The sequence below is a fragment of the Gracilinanus agilis genome, chromosome 1, assembly GCF_016433145.1.
Source record: "Gracilinanus agilis isolate LMUSP501 chromosome 1, AgileGrace, whole genome shotgun sequence".
Lineage (NCBI taxonomy): Eukaryota > Metazoa > Chordata > Mammalia > Didelphimorphia > Didelphidae > Gracilinanus > Gracilinanus agilis.
In genome coordinates, this window is record NC_058130.1 from 776,314,482 (window position 1) to 776,331,526 (window position 17,045).

The following is a 17,045-nucleotide window of genomic DNA, read 5'->3' on the forward strand; positions in this document are numbered from 1 at the left end:
GGCTTGGCATGGCGGCAGCTCGTGGAGCTTCCGTCCTGCTCTGCGCTCTAAGAGCCAGGAAGCGCCTGAGGCCAGACTGAACCCAGATCCTCCTATCCTCCTGACACCAGGCCGGCACTCTCTACTGTGCTGTCCAGTGGCCGGGCGGCATGGAGCTGGGGGAGGGGCTTGCCCAGGCAGCAGGCCGACCTCGTGGAAAAGGAAACCTGAATCGAAGGCCCTGACCCCGCCGGCTTCCTGCGGGAGCCTCTGGGCTGGATTTGGGGAACAGAATTCAAAGCTGGGCTGGGCATGTTTCCCCCAGCCGGGCCGCACACGCCAGGGTCCCCGTGTTCCTCTTCCCAGAGAAGATGAGCCCACCCAGAGACCGCCTCCTTCGTCCCCTGGGGCAGGCAGCTCCCACTGGGGCCACTTTCATTGGACGTGAGGAGGCCCCCGCCTGGGAAGAAGCAGCCCCGGTCAGTAAATGGCAGGATGCTGGCCTGCTCTCAGGAGACGCCAGTCCGCCCATTCTCTTTGGGACACAAGGGCTCATTTTACAGATGGGGAAACTGAGGCCCGGGATGCAGATGGGATGCTTCTCCTCCGGCGGGGGCCTCAGTGTGGTGGTGGCTCGTTCACCGGAGCTGCAGCCCGTTAGTATTTGGCCCTCATCTTAGATTCGGGCCTCTGGGTGGTACTTCAGGTAAAGCCTGGAGCCAGGAAGATGCCTTTTCCCAAGTTCAAATCCTACCTCAGACACTTCCTAGGAGGGCGACCCTGGGCAAGTCACTTCACCCTGTTGGCCTCAGTTTCCTCATCTGTAAAATGAGCTGGAGAAAGAAATGGCAAACCTCTCCGGTGTTGCTGCCAAGAAAACCCCAGGTGGGGTCCCAGAGAGTCAGGCACAACCAAAAAGGGACCCGTCAGTGGCCGCGTTAGAGCTAGGAACCTCCACGTGCAGAGACGTCGCTGCTGGGGAAGGGCCTGCTTCCTCTCCCAGTCCCACTGGTAGGAGCAGGAGCGAGTCCCCCGTCCCTCTTGGGCTGCCAGGTCTTTCCCTGATTGCCCTGGAGGGCAAAGGCGCAAAGCATTTAGGCCACAGCCAGGCCCAGCACTGGCAGGAGCCCACAGGGACGACGTGTCACAGACAGAACCAGCAGTGACCGCCGCGGGCAGGGCACCAGGAACTCTGCTCATATCACACAGGCATGTTCTTGTTTTGTTTTCATTTATTTTTCTGGTTTAGCCTCAAGCCCAAGGCAGAAGACCCATCTGCATTTGAGCCTTCCAAGTAGGTACCGTGTGTGTGGTGACGGGACTGTAACACTAACCTGTGCATGAGCTTGCCTGTCCTCGCGCTCTGGCCGGCCTCCCTCCGTGCCCCCGGGGCTGCCGAGCTGCATGCGGGCCCCTCCGGCGTCCTCTGGGGGTGGACGGAGGCCTGCCCCTGCCTGCCCCCTCTGCAGCGCTCCCTTCCGACCCCAAGCAGACACCCTGGGCCCCAGCCTCTCCTGGAGTGCTGCGCCAAGGCAGGGGGTGAGCGTGTGGCCTGCGGGCACCCAGGTTCAGAGCTGGGAGGCCGCTGTGCGCAGAGGGGGTGCTCGGTCATACGCTTGTTGAGTGAATTGACGACTTGTTTGGGCTAAATAATCTCAAAACTCCTTTTAGCCCTAAAATCCCGCGAGTCTAGGGGCAGCTGGGTGGCTCAGCAGATGGAAGCCAGGCCTGGGCCCAGACCTGGCCTCACTAACTTCTAGTTTTGTGGCCCTGGCAAGTCCTTTAACCCCAATTGCCTGGCCCTCGTTGCTCTTCTGCCTTGGAAATGATACCTAGCATCAAGTCTAAGACCAAAGGGAAGGGTTAAAAAGTGTATTGCAGTCTGTGATGGCGGGCCTTAAGGGCCGCTTCAGAAGGCTTTTCCCACCGTCCAGCCATCATGTGCGCCATTGCCCTGGGCAGTAGGTGAAAACATTCAGGCCCCAGGAAGTCAGATGCCCGGCATCGCTCAGGAATTGGGGCCCGACTTCAGAACCTCCCTCAGCTACTTGTTCTTTGTTGAGTCCTGAGCAAGTCTCTTTTCTTCTCTGGGGCCATTTTCTCCTGAGGGATGAGGGCCCTGAGGTCACCCTCAGCTCCTGCCCTTGCTCCCCTCTGGGTGCCAGTCATGCCAGTGGAGCCTGACTTCCCTTCCTGAGTTCATGCTGGCCCTGGGCAGAGCCAGGTAGAGAGCAAAAGGAGTCTGTTATTATCACATTCTTTATTGAGAAACAGATATGTTGGAGCCCCACAGAAGGGACACGAGTTACTCAGTGCCACAGAGACCTGGCGAAAGGCCCCCCCCAGGAGCCGGACAGTCTAACCTTGAGGCCTCCCCATGGGTGTGCAGTGAGCATGATCTGTGAGGCAGGACAAAAGCCCAACTACCTAGAATGCTCTGGGAAGGGAGAGCCTTGTTAAGTTTTCAGATTAACTCAAGGTTAAATAGAAAATTTTTGTTTTGACCTTCGTTGAAAATCTTCATAAAATAAATTCATCTACTTTTTTTGGCTAAGTACAATGAACAGGAGAAAATTGAATCTTCTTTTTACTGATGTAGGGTCTTCACATGCCTCATTGCTCCCTGGGCAGTGTTGTAACTACTGAAGGAATAAGGGAATGGACAGAATCTATCTCTGCTCTCATGTCACACTCTAGAAACTTGTTAGACATTTTCCTTCCTTCTGTCAAGAGCAGAGTGACCGAGAAAAACAAAAGGATAAATTGAGGGGACGGAGGATTCTGCTTAATAGAGGTTTTACTGTTGCATGGAAATGTGGACCTGGTTTACTTCTGGCTCAGTTTTCCTCATTGTTTCTAATTAAATAGGAGTTGTTTTGGCCACACTTGCCCCCTTCACTGCCCTCTCCATCTTGGGGTGTCTGGTTGGAGCTCTTCTACTGCCAAATGGCCGTGTTTGACCACCCTTGCCCATAGTCTGGGCAGAATGGTCCAGCAGGCTTCTGAGGAAGCATTGAGAGTTCCATGCCCTGGGGATGGCAAGGGGAGGGGAACTGAAGAGGGCAATGGGTGAACCGAGGAATTGTTTAGTGTTCTAATTTCTACTGTTTTTCAGCCTTAAACTCATAAAACTAAAATGTTTTCCACCTGCCATATAGAGCTTATGGTTATTAATGCTGAATGTCCTTCACTCTTTGGGGAAGCCTTTAATGTTTCCTCTAGTTCAAGGTGGCATTTTGCTATTGCTCAGAGGTTATATGTAAAGGGAAGAGGGAAGCTGCCTTTTCTTCCCTAGCTGAGGACTGACTTCCTAGTGGAACTGAAGGGAGGCCAGATCTACAAGTCCTTCTCGGGCCTGAGTGAGTCTTGGAGCATGGCCTCAGGCCTGGAGAGGTTACATGGCAACCAAATGGCAGAGGCAAGAACCCAGGTCCTCCCGTAGCCACTAATCTACCCTGCCACTTAATTTTAGGTGAGAAACTTTGAAAGGAAGGTGGGTGTGGGGGGACAGGAGGCAGGCTCTAGCTGACTAGTACTCACGGTGCCTGGGGTACAGTGTTACTAGTGTTTGGTTCGGGGCTGGGAGTCTATTTCCTGTTCTCTCTGATCTCATGTACCAGTTGGTTAGTGTGGCCATGTTGGCCTTTCCATCTGAGTCAGAGCAATGCCAGCGATGAGAGCTGCCTTCCCTTCCCTTCTCTTCTCAGTGGATTGGTTATGGGTGGATGCTAGGTGTACACAACACTGTTTCAGGGTGGAGCTAAAGGACATGAATCCCATTTTATGAACCTGTTTGGCTGTCCCAGAAGAGTCTGAGGGTTGGATGTAGTGAGTGATAGAGGAGATAATGCCATAGTTTGGACTCAGAGAGATCACTAGCCCACACCGTTCCGAAGCTTCCCTGAAGACCATCAGAGGCCTCCCACAACGATGGTCCCACCAGAAAGGGTTCTTTCCCAGGGTTTGCTCTTGGATGACTTCTCTGAGTTTGCATGAAAAAAGGGTCAGTGTTTTGACTTGTGTGATTTTGATGGGAGGCTGGAGTAACAAAGTGTGTGACCAGAGGAAAAATGCTAGGGCTCTCAGGGTCAGATGGTAGAAGAACCTCTTTTTAAAAAACCAAAATGGTTTCAGACTCCTGGTTCCATTTTGAAGTTTGGTCTCTAGTGCCAGGCTAGAGCAAGCAATTTGAGATTCCTTAGCATCTGTGACCAGCCTCTTCTGGGCCAGGGAGACATGAAATCACAGCATCATCTTTAATTTTGTTAGCATTCACCTCTCACTGTAGCTCTGTTGGTATCAAATGAAACACTGAAACACCTCAGGAAATAAATAAATCATAGAACGGAAATTGCATATTCATGAAAGGCCTTGACTGCAATTAAAACAAATGGCCACAGCCACCTTGGTGACCTCTGCTCTGCACAGTCTACTTTGAAGCTACTGGCTCAATATTTTATGCTTAATTATGTGGTTAACATATGAATCCCTCTTGCTGACCTTAGCAAATAGAGTTTTTGTATCCTAGACAAAGTGGTCCACCTTGGGGGGACGGATGCAGGACTAGCTTAGAGCATGGATGCCAAATTGTATATGGTAGGTACAGTAGAGAACCCTTCCTCTCCTATTCAGGGCACTTTTGATTGAGTTAAATTGAGCAAAAACTCAATTAATTCCTCAAGACTTCTTCCGATTTTAGGTGCTTCCCCTGGTAGAGATCTCCTGGATGTTGGGCGTTGGCTTGTTCCTGGTCACTACCCAGATGGCATTATTAAGGAACCTTTCCCAGATATCAAGGGGTTTTTCACTTATTGAGCACCAACTAGTCCCCTTTCTCATATTGTGCTGTTTTAGACTGGAACAAGAAATTGCTGTGGTTTCATTTTTCCCTTCCTTGGATTTCTCCATCAGGCTTTGGTTGGGTGCGTTTCCTATGTCTAGTTGGAAGAGTTTTTTAGTGGAGAGAGCTCACTCTCCAACTTGCTGCTCCTCCGCCGTCAGCACTGCAGCTTTTTGTTTTTTAAGTCTTTACCTTCCGTCTTAGAATCAATACTAAGCATCGCTTTCAAGGCAGAGAAAGCAGTAAGGTCTAGGCAATGGGGGGTCCAGGTAATCTCGGTGGTGGGACAGTGTCAGCGTGTTAAGATGAATGAACAGTCAGGGTTCAGCCAGAGCCAGGCAGGCTTCATGAAGACTGTTCTGGTCTGCCTCGAGTAAGGTTCATTTTTACACTCTTTGAGATCACACATAAGGTTGGCATGGAAATACAAAGGTATGTTTGGCTTGTCTCCTTGGCTAGGGAGTGGGGAGAGCAGATCAGGGATATACTGGCCTTTACCCAGAAGGCTATTTCTCCATTTGTCATCCATTGTAACGAACTGAATCAGGGATCAAGGGGGGAGGTTTTTTGTTTCTGGTTTCTCGTTATGTAAGCTTCTGTGTATGGGAATGGAAAATCCGGGTGCAGTTTGTTGGAGTTTAAAATCTTAAACATTAACTCACTATTTGACGGTTTGTTATGAAGACTTTTGGGGGAATTTCTGTATTAATACATGTAACGGTGGGAATTTCCTAGGAGTCTGTGTGTGTGGGGGTGGTCTGTAAAAGCTCTTTTTTACAGCCTTTACTATTCTTCTGTATTTCCCTGGGGCTAAATAGGGATATTGATCACAATAATTTCAATAATAAGGACTTAGTAAGAGAAGAGTCATACAGGGGTATCTGAGTGAGGGGTTTCCATCCTCCCTGGAATCTGCTGTGCAGTTCTAGGAGCTCCCCTGTGACTTTGTCATTCAGGAAGGGTTTGAAAGCCCCTGGCAGTTAAGTGATTTGCCCAGAGTCATACAGCTAGGATGTGTCTGAGGCCACATTTGAACCCAGGACCTCTCCATATCTCGGCCTCTGTCCACTGAGCCACCTGGCTGCCCCCTCACCACTGCAGCTTCTTGAGCAGGATAGTGCCCTGGTCAGAATTATGTTTTGGAAATATCATTTTGGCATCTATGGGTGGAATGGATTGGAAGGGGGGCTTAGAGATCTGATTGAGAAGGACCAGAGAGGAATAGTTGTCATGTTCTGGGCAAACTGAACTATACTGTTTCCCAAGCACATTCTACCCTCTTCCATCTCTGGGCCTTTGCTCGCCCCTTTCCCTATGTCTGAAGTGGACTCCCTCATCTCTTTAGAACCCAAGTTAGGTGCCGCATCCACCTTGAAGCCTTTCCTCAGATGAAAATGATCTTTACCTCCACCTCAAAGTTAGAGAGCATCTCAGGTGTCTTCTGGGCCAGCTTATCTCTAAGCAGGAACCCCAAGTGGTCCACTAGAATCTGAAACCTCCCCCTGCCCTTCAGGCCATCCTTTCTGCTTGGGGAAAATTCTGGTTGCTCAAGAGAATTTCCTACCATTAGGCTACACTCTACTTCTTGACAGTCTCTCCCTATTTCTGAACTTTGGGGCCAAGCAGAACCTGCCTCATCTTTCTCATCCCAGCCCTTCAGATGCCCAAAGGTGTTATCTGGGAACTTTCAGATTTCTCTCCTCCCTGTCGTGCATCCTTCCATTCCTTTGCCCACTCTGCAGGTGTTCTGGGTCTTTGGTCCTGTCACCATCCTGACCACCTGCTCTTAGGCATGGCCTGGCTTGTACTTCTCACGTGACCTGATCCATGGGTACAGACCCCTCATCTCCCTCCTTTGGAGCATCATGCCGAGGCTAGCCAGGATACATACTCGGCTACCCTGTCACATTCTTGACTCATACTGGACCAGAAGAAGTCTATGTGATCCAGCTCTGTCTCACCCATCCTTTGCATGTAGAGTTGACATTTTGAGCCCAAGTTTGGAATTTTATGTTTATCTCCATTAAATTTTACCTTAATTAGCTTTGTCCATAGTTCTAGCCTATCAAGGTCTTTTTGGATCCTGGCTTTTATCATCCCGACAATTGTGAATTTTACAAGCACAGGGGAACTCCATTCAACACATCCCTTCCAGTTGGCATCCCTAGGTCTCATATATCCCGTGGCATTTTGTATGGATCTTTCCTTTTTGTCTTTCTCACTCTTCCTTGTGTCGTAGGTGTCTGTGTAGTTTTCTTTCCTACCCTGGCATTGTAGACCCCTGTGTCGGAATTCTCTTTCTATCCCTGGTACCTGGCATAGGATCTTGTACATGATAGGTACCACGTAAACAAAGTATGTTGAATTAGATAAATATATCTGAAGGGAAGAGGCATTGTAAGCTGAGGAGAAAAGCATGAACAAAAAAATAGAGGGCAGCAAATTTGGGGCTGCTTGGGGGCTACAGCAAGGAATTCCATTTATAATATAGGGGCTCTGAAGGAGAGTAATAGAAAGGACCAATCTCATAGAGCCAGGTGAAAGAATAGGGAGCCATTGAAGGTTTTAAGTAAGTGGGTGGCATTCTAGTGGTGCTTCAGGAAGATGAATCTAGTAGCATACTTGTCCCAGTTGATTTTTTGCATTTGGGGCAAGTACAAGGAATCAGAGCCCAAAGATTCAAAGAATCCTTTTTACTAAAAATGTGTTTCAGTACCCCGAGGTAGAAGTAGCTCCCAAGGCAGTTGGAAGCAGTTCAGGACAATAGAAACAAATAAAAAGTGCCCTGCGGGAGATGTGGAGGTTCCCTGGGGTCTTAGGAACTCCCTACCAATGTCATAAAGCCTGCTTTTGTACTCTGGTTGCCCAGAGGGCCCATGACAGAGTGCCAGTCCCCCATGAAGCAGAGTTACCAGCTTCCTCAAGCCTGCACCAATATTTCATTGCCCACAACAGCCCCAGCTGGTAGTGTGAGAGCATGGGGGTCAGCTCCCAGTTCCACCTATTTCTTGGCCCACAACCAAATCATAGGATGGATTTGGAGGAGGAACATTGAAGGAGGAGGACCAGTTAATACATTATTCATGTCAAGGCAAAAGAGTATGATGATCCTGAATGAGGGTGGCAGTGATAGAAATAAATAGGAATTTGGAAAGGTAGGAACAGTGAGTGATGGGAAGGGGGAGAGAGAAGAAACCTCAAAAATAGTGTCCAGCTGTTGAGGGAGGAGAATGTAGAGGAGGGCAGTTGGGTTAACAGATTTCTCCCTCCTTGGGAGGTGTCAGAGCCCAAGAATCTATTCCACTTGCTTACAATCCATTTGGAAAGTGGCTTGGGAGAGTATCGTGGGTCCTCTTTGTTCTAATGAATGGTCCCACTTGGTTTCCAGGCAGTGAAGGGGAAGGTGTTCGGTGTGGCCCTGTTCCTAGCAGCTGACGATATGATGATAGAAGAAACAAGACAGGCTGCACACCCGCTTCTCCCCGGGCCAGAGCCCTGCCCGATCTCTCAGATGAACACTGGTCATTTCACAGTGGTGTTGCTGGCTGGGATTTTCTATCCAAAGAAGATATCTTCCCAAAGAATCTTAGAGATATCACTTACATTCTCACCAGCCCTGGGAGATGAATCGTAGTTATGATCACAGTTTTTAGGTGGAGAAACTGAGACACAGAGTTGCAGTGGGCCTGGGCCAGTGTCATAGGATGAATATGGGACAGTCATGAATAGGCTCTGGGCCTGCCTTGCCAAGAGCACCATTTTGTCTTGGGCCATTTGACCTCGATTTTCTGCCTTTGTTATTATCATTTCACTTCCTCAGCAGTCTTTTTTTATTGTCAGACAAAGCCCCCCAAAGGAGAAGCATTTGGGAGAAATCCTCTGGAATTTCCCACGGCAGCCTTTGCTCCTAGGACTGATAAAGGAGATAAATCCAAATTCAGTTTGTTAATGAGGACAGAATCGGCCTTAAATTCTTCCTTTGACTGGGGCAGGCAGGTGAGCCATGGCCTGGGTGTGAGGTGTTCCCATCTGTGCATTATGGGAAGCTATTTCTTTAGATGAGGCTTCCTCCTCAATGAGAGGCTGGGGAAAGCTTCACTGATTCCTTTTAAAATGGAAATCCCCTCCAGTACATCCATCCTTCCTAGTTTAGAAGGGGGATGTTTATCACACCCTAAACCCCGGATTATATTGGTGCTCAGGGCTGCGGAATCTGGCTCTCGCCTCTGCTCGAAAGCCCGCCCGCCTGCCTTCCTGGCATCGCTGGGTACCAGAGCATCTGCGTGCCATTTTACAGATTCCCCCCTCCCCGCTCCTTAGTGTTCAATATGTGGAGAAGGAGAGGGAGCATAAAGGGATTCAGGGCTTGTATTTTGATAGGACAAGCAGATTCCAGGGCCTGCGGTTATTAGCTTCGTGTTTGGAAATGGTGCAATGAAGGGAATTTTTTAAAAGTGAATTAAACTGGGCTCCAGCTCTAGCACCCTTCCATCCCCTAAGGATTCAGGAATTGAGAAGAGGCCACCAGAGGGTGGTTGGAGGGATCTTGGCTCTGGGAGTATTTTTTCTTTCCTCTTAATTGTAATGTTTCCTCTCTTCATCGGGAACCAAAGTGATGATGGTGTCTTGCCCAGTGCTCCACCCTCCATTGCTGTAGGAACAAGATTATCACAATGCAGCCTTGGAAATCAATTTTCTCTCTGTGCTGATGAAAATGTAATTTATTCTTAATCAACCAGCCTTGCTGCTGTAGGCTGCACCCTGCATATACATTTATTTATCCTCTCTGTCACTCTCTGCCCTGAACAGCCTCCGAGTAGGGCCCAAAGAACAGTGAAGCCATATTTTTTCCAGGAGATCCCCTTAGTGATGAGAGGCAGAGAAAAGAGCCAAGAAGGAGTCAGAAGATGTAGGTGTGAATCTTGGCCCTTGTCTGTTGATGTGACCTAGTCCAAGACACTTCCCATCACAGAACTGTGTCCTTTTCTGTAAAAGATCGAGCAAGACCAGCAGTTTGCTTAGGGCAGTGATGGCAAACCCGTGGCACGGGTACCAAAGATGGCATGCAGAGGGCTCTCTGTGGGCATGCAGCCCTCCTCCACCCCGTCCCTCTGCCCAACAGCCAGTAGGAGCGCTTCTTCCCCTGTGTGGGATGTGAGGGGGGTGGCACTTCTTCACTGGCTTAGGGGGACCCTGAGATTTTCAAGACGTCCTCAAGGTCCAAGTGATTTCCATAAGCATAAGCTGCAGAAGCTCTTTTGTGGAGGGGATCCCCAAAGTCCCTTCTACCTGCCTCCATGAGGCCAGGGTAGATGAGAGCCCTGAGCCTGGCATGCGAAGGGCCCACAGTGGCCGCGTGTGTCCGAGGCCTCCATCTGCCAGCCAGCAGCTCCCACTCACACAGCTCGCTTCGGTTTTCTTTGCAACACTGCGGGGCTCCCGGGTCTTCGGAAGAGCTTCCCGGCTCCGTGCTGCGCTGTGCGTCCCTCTGGTCGAGGATGGCGCTGGCTGGGTTCGCTCTCCCGGGTCTCTGCTTCCTTATTGTAGCAGAATTGGAGGAGCTCCGCGAGTGGCGCAGGACGGTTCTGACGGTATCGTCCCCGAGGCCTGGCAGAGCGGCTCGCACACGGCCAAGGGCTTTGACTTGCTCATGGCAACGACTCGTGGATCTCTCCGGGCCTCTCCGGTGCTGTTTCAGGGAGGCTGTCGAGGGAACCCGTCGCCTCCTCATCCACTCCCTTACAGTTCACCAGGCTCTGGGAAGGTCCTTCCTTGAGGGATGTTTGGCTCATGCCTATGTGAACCCAGCAGACCTTGATCTCAAGGACGGAAGCCCAGGATTTCCCCTTTGCTCCTTACATGGCGGCTCCAGGGAGACTTCTGGGGAGCTGAGATGGAGGCTGGGTGCAGGGATGGAGCAGCCCCTGGCCTCAAGCACTGGCAGAGGTGGATGTTGGGAGCCTCAGAGTCCTCCCACCACAAGGCCCTCTGCATACTAACAAGCCCATGCTTGAGTGCCTGGAATGTGGGGCTGCCAGATCCTCCCAGCCTGGCCTGTCATGTGTGGGATCCAAGAATTCTTGGACTCGGCCACAGAGCCCAGGAGCTCAGGCCGGGGCGCAGGAGGCCTGTGTGCCCAAGCTTGGGGCCCAGCCCGACGCAGGAGCTTGGCACTGTCCCCCGGAGGTGGGACAACCGCCACCACAGTAAGGAGCATTTTGTCATGCGACCTGGTGTTTATTAGGCCAAGGAACCCCCTTTCCAGTGCAGATTGGGGCCCACCGCTGCCTGCAGCCTGGGCACTGAGTGTCACCCAAGTGTGGAGTGTTGGGGGCAGGATTAGAATCCAGACCAGCCTCAGAGGACATGAGGCAGTGGATTTGGAGTCTGGAGACCTGAATCCCAGCTGGGCTGCCTGTGAGCTGGGCGATGTTGGGCCTCGGTTTCCTTCTCCATGAAGTGAGGGGCTGCGTGAAAGGATCTGAGGCCCCCCCAGCTATGGCCTCTGAGAATGCTGGGTGTGAAGTGAAGAGGCTAAAGGAGGGGCCACGTTTCTTTGACATGGTCGTGCGGGACTCGGCTCCCACCCCCACCACTTTTTCCTGTCAGTGCAGGGAGTAGATTTGGGCAAGTCCGTAGGAAATCTCATTTTAGCCAAGGAGTAAAAGATGCCCCCCCCCCAGAGCCCCATCAAGAATGACTGAGGGTCCTGGGGGTGGCAAGGGGAGAGCCTGAAGGAAACCTCTGAGGCCTGAGGCCACCCTTTAAAGCTTTAAGGCCATGATCTGGCATGATTTAAAGAGCGGGTCCTCAACCTGTCCTGTTTGGACAACATAAATTCAGCCATTTCCAGAATGACCAAATGGGGGGAGGGTGCTTCTTTCTTTGGGGGGCTGTTTGTGGTGTCCGGGAATCCTGAGGCACACCAGGGCTGTGACGGAGCCCACCTGCTGCAAGTCACTTAACCTTCTGGCCTCAGTTTCCTCCTTTGGACTTGGCTATTATGTTCTCTTTGGTCCCTTCAGACTCTCAATCCTGTGATATCATGACAGCTTTTTAGAGCTCAAAGGAACGACCCAGAGCAGTCCTTTAATTTTGTAGAGGAAGAAACAGGTCCAGAAAGGCACAGAACTGAGACCAAAATAGGGCCCAAAGACCACGTGCTCGGGAGGTTGTCGTAGCCGCTTCTTTGTCTCGGGGCCTAGCAGAGAGGACGTCGCTGCCTCTCCAGCTCTCTCTGCCCCGGAGCTTTGGCTTTGCCTCTGGCATTCCCGTGCCAAGGGCTTGGGGAGCCGGGCTGCATCAGCTTTGCCTCTGGTGGCCCCAAGATCAGGAAAACGGTTTCAGAAGAGGGGCGCCGCCTTCCGCTCCTCCTTCCAGAGCTCTGTGGATCCTGAGACCGTGTCCTAGACAGAGCGGCTGGGCCTTCTCCTACGCACTGCAGGCTGCAGTCTTGCTCTGTCTGCCTTGGGCTTCAGCGGGCACCCAGCCTGTGGAAAGGCCCGCCTCACACCTCCCCTGCCGCCGTCACTGGGCTGCCCAGGAGGCACTGTTCCCTTCCTGGAGCTCGCCCCCGGGCTCACGAGGGAAGGAAGAGACGCTTGTGTGACTGGGTGAGCGGAGCCCCGGAGGGGCTGCCCAGCGGCCCTTGCCAGTCGGAGCCCGTGCCCGCTGCTCGGGGCCGGGAGGACATTTCTTTGCTAGCACGCTTTTGCCCGTGTCTTCTGCAGTGCAGGGGCCACAGCCTCTGGGGTGTGAGTTTGGGGGAGTCTGGAGCCCCCTTTAGAGCTCTGGCACCTTCCTGAGCCCCCTCGTGGGCTGCAGCCGGGCCTCCATTCACCACCTTCTCTGCTCTCTTACAGCTGACCTTACAGAGCACAAAGTCCCGCGTGGCCTTCTTTGAAGAACTCTAGAGAGTGGCGCGGCCACCCGCGGAGCGAGCGGCCACCTGTGCCCGGGCACGGCTGGAGGACAACCGGGAACTCCTCAGACGTCGTTCCAGCCGAGGGGTGACCCCGACCCGCCCACGTGCGACGGCCTTGAATTCCAGCCTTCCCAGGTTTCTCGGGTGGGATTCAAGTTCAGCCCCGTGGATGTTTGGACTGAGCCGCCTCTTCTGTCCGGCCTGCCATTCGGGCTCCACGCGCTCTCTGAGGGAGGCGGGCGAGGGAGCGAGGAGGAGCCAAGCCCTTGGGGTGCCCCTTGTGCCAGGGGACAGGAAGATGGGGGGCGGGGGGGTCACTGCCCCCGCCAGGCTTGCGCAACACACTTCCCCCATCCAGGAAAAAGCGTTGCGATCAAGTAGGAACTCCAGGCTTGCGAGCGCAGCTCCTCAGTGGCCGGGCCGGCGCTGGTGGCAGGAGGGCCGCCTTTGGGCTCTGGGGGTCGAGGCTGCAGAGCTTCCCAGGGCAAGGCCTTCGGCCTCGGGTCCAGGCACCCGAGTTTGTGCTTCAGCTGCCAGAGAGCCAGAGGCAGGACGAGCAGCTGAGTCTGCGGGAAGGAATTTAGGGGCAAAGAGCAGCCGCAGCTCTCGAGTGTGCCTCGTGCCAGTGTCCGCCATGGAGGGGAGCAGCCCCCCAAGCCCCCCTCTGACGTGTTGGGCCCGAGGCTTGGAGGGCTGCCGGTCTTCTCAGATGTCCCCGGAGCTCCCGGGTACTCCTGACCTGCCGTCGATGGCAGCCCTTCCTTTGGCACCGACTCCGGCTCCTCTGCTCTGTCTCGAAGCCTCTCCTGCCCCAGGCCCATCTGCGCCCCTTCCTCCCCTCAGTGTGCCTGCTAACGTGTTCTGAGCAAAGAACGCCGCTCCCCCTCCCCCCGATCTGCCCTGGGGAGCCCGAGCCCTGCCTGGCGGCTCCCGTCCTCTGTCCCTGAGCCCCTCCTGGCCTGTTTCTGTCCTCCCTGCCGGCAGGGGGATGGCCTCAGTGACCTCTTGGTTGCAACGAATGTGAATGCAGGGGCTCGGCCTGTGCCTGCTGCCACTTGGTCATCCAGGCCGGGGGAGGCCTGGGATGCATCACTGTTGGGGGGCCTGAGGAATCCCCCCCCCCCACTGGGATGGGGCTCTGCTCCACGGGACCACACCAGCTCTGGCCCGGCCCCCTCCCTGACCAGCTGGGAGGAGCCAGCGCTGCCCCGGGGCCCGATAACTTGGGGATCCCCTCCTTTCTTCCTCTCTTAGAGAGGTTCAAGGTAGGAACGCTCTGTGTGAGATCTGTCACCGCAGTGGGGGCACGACTGTGGCCCAGCTTTCTGTCTCCTGGGCATCCAAGCTTCGATGCTTCTTTCCCTTTAAGAAAGAGAGCCTGGCCTGGGGCCCTGATGCAACCCGTCCTCCTGGGGCCCCAGGAGCACAGGGGGGCTTGGAAAGAGAGGAGAGCGCCGGGCGTCCCTGGCCATTCTCTCCTGGGGAAAGGGAGAACCACGGAAGCCCCTTCACTCCACTCAAGAAGAGGCTCCCCCTGTGGGCGTGGGAGCGAGCAGGAAAGATGCAGGCCAGGCTGTCTGTGGGCTTTGGGATGCCCGGGGAGGGCTTCCAGCCCCCCAGCTCCTGCCCAGGCCTCCCCCAGGTTCGTGAAAGCGGGTGAGCCGGCGGCCCGCTGGCCAGCCCCACACTCCAGCGCTTCCAAGTGCATTTTGTAACGGTGTCCCCGTGTCTGTCTCTGTGTCCCTCTGTCTCCAGTCTGGCCAAGCCCCCTCGGCCCGTCCTCCTGCTCTCCCCTCGCCCTCTGTGCCAATGTCCACTCAGCCCCTTTGTCCGCCGGACTCTCGGCCGGGCCTGACCCCAACGTGGACATCTCGTCCAAACCCCTTTCAAAGCAAAAGTTGGCGATTTGGATTTGTATGGCCCGGCTGGGGCCTGGGCAGGTGGAGCCCCTCCCCTGTCGGGGTTAAATACCGACGAGTCTGTTTTCTATTCCGGGGGGTGGTTCTATTTTAACAGATTGTTTTAATAAAAATGCAAAGCTGAAAGAGTCTGTGGTTGTCTTGGAGATTCGCACTCGGGGCCATCGGCCCCACTCGGAGGGAGACAGGGCCGGAGCCAGGATTGGGCCTCGGCGGGCCCTCCTCTGTAAATGAGGAGGCTGACCTCTGATCTAGGAATTCTGGGTGAGAGTGACCCCCCACTGAGGGTTGGGGTGCCGGCCGCCCACTGGCCCGACAGGACTCTCCAGCTCTTGGGGTACATTCCAGGGCTGCTGTCGATTCGGCAAACCCCAGGAGTGCTTGGCCCAGTGCTTGGGGGCAAAGCTGTGTGCGGAGAGCCGGCCCGGCCTTCCGAGGGGCTGTGCCCGTGCCAGCCTCAGCAGCGTGGGACACGAGCCAGGCCTGTACGAAAGGCAGGCCCACGAGGGGCCTCCCCGCTAGCTTCCCCAGGGTCACCCGGTGAGGAAGTGTCCGAGGCCAGATTCGAACCCAGGACCTTGCATCTCCAGACCTGGCTCTCTCCACTGAGCCAGCGAGCTGCCCCTCGTGAGCCCCAGTTCCTTTCTTAACCTCTGTGGGACACGGGCCTTCCCACCGCATTGGGACTGTAAGTGCATAAGTCACGTCCAACATTGCCATGGAAACCAGTTCTTTTGGACAGAGTGCTCTGAAAGTGAAGAACCCTGGGCTGGTGCCTGCCGGGTGGGATTCCACCACCGATTCTCATCCATTCCCCCTTCGAGGAAGCCGAGAGGCCGCTTCCCTTCCCTCCGCTCGGCGGCCCAGGACGCTCTTCCCAGCGGCCACTTCTCCTCCGACGTCCTGCGTGACGGGCGGCTGCCTCGGGGGCGTCTGTCACCCCAAGAGCTAACAGCACGGTGCCGATCCCGTCCTGCGGCTGCGGCTTTTGTAGAAGGGCTGAGTGGCCTCACCCCATCCCGGTCTCGGAAAACCCGATCCAGGCCCTCCGGAAGTAGGCACGACAGCCGGTTCGGAAACCCCAGAACACTCGGGAACTCCGCGGGTGACTCCGGCCCATCCCCTGGGACCCGGCAGCTCAGGAGGAAGCCGGGCAAAGCCGCAGCAGACCTCCTCCACTGTGGGCAGCCCCATTCCTTCCCACCCACCCAGGCCCTTCGTTTGGACAGGCTGCCTAAGGGGGGTGGTCTTAAAGGAAAACCAGAGCAAAACCCCCAAAATGAAGACAAGAAACCGCTCTGCCAGGGGGACCTCTTGGGCTTTCCAACAACCTCCTCGGGAACTCCGCTTTAGACTTCACAGAAATGAATAAACCCAGAGCAGCGTTTAAAGTAAATAAATTCCGAGCTGGAGACCTTCCTCTCCCACTGATGCATCCCAACCAAGTTTGGGCATGGCCTTCAAGGGGATGATGATGACTTACAGCAGCTCAGGAAGATGTGAGCCATAGCAGTTCATAGAGGGGTTGGAAGCCGCTGGCAAAACCCAGGGTCTTTGGATGATCCAAGTATTCCCAAGAGACTGATTGATAGGAAATGTGGACCTTCCCTCAGTCGCTTCTCCCCTGTGGCATCACTGTTGCCCGTCTCCCTCCAGTCCCCGGGACCATCACTGTTGCCCGTCTCCCTCCAGTCCCCGGGACGGGCGTTCTCCATTCATATCCCCCTGCAGTATTGTGTCAGCCCACCCCAGAGGCGGCCAGCTGCCTTTAGGGACCCCCCCACTCTCCCATGATGCAAAGCTGAGGAAGGAGGATCAGAGGAAGCCTGCAGCCCCTCTTTAGTCATCCCCCCCCCATCCCAGAGCTGCAGAAGCAAACAGAGGCATCCTCGCATTCATGGCTTCCATCCGGCACCCAGCTCAGACGCCCTGGCGGCTTGCACACAGTAGGTGCTCCCTAAGTTTGTGGGAGAGGAGACGAAGCAGCCTCCCTCCTCCTCCTCCCCCTCCGTGACAGTGATCCCTGACAGCCTCTTATTACTGCAGTAGGCACAAATCAGCCGACAAAGAGACAGGTAAGGCCCTCTCAGCGGTGACAGAAACAGCCTGGGAAAATGTGTCAGAGGCTCGAGCCCGCCGCTGCCGCCTCCGCCGCTGACTCAGGCTGAACCGCTCCTCCTCGCCTGTCCTGGAGCCCTAATAGGCTTGGAGCTCCCCAGCCCCCTCCCTCTGCAGCTGTGCCCAATTGTCTCGTTAATGCACTCGGGGACTGGAGAAGGGCTGAAGCTCCTGGCCCAGCCGGGGGGATAGGGCACCTTCTGGGAGCCTCAGTATTCCCATCTACAAAATGGGCATGAATCGAGTAGTTCCTCCCTACGTCAGG

At 54.4% G+C, this 17,045-nt stretch overlaps 1 protein-coding gene across 2 annotated transcripts in view; it reads left to right on the plus strand.

Moving 5' to 3' along the window:
- NF2 (NF2, moesin-ezrin-radixin like (MERLIN) tumor suppressor) overlaps positions 1-14,788 on the plus strand; it is a 71,737-nt gene extending 56,949 nt beyond the window's left edge. The window contains exons 15-16 of one of the 2 annotated variants that reach the window (XM_044674217.1): positions 1,229-1,273; positions 12,682-14,788. In XM_044674217.1, the coding sequence (XP_044530152.1) occupies positions 1,229-1,264 (36 nt within the window). In that variant the 3' untranslated portion in view covers positions 1,265-1,273; positions 12,682-14,788. The remainder of the gene's footprint in view (positions 1-1,228; positions 1,274-12,681) is intronic. The other variant, XM_044674208.1, reaches the window with a different exon arrangement.
- The last annotated feature ends 2,257 nt before the right edge of the window (positions 14,789-17,045 follow it).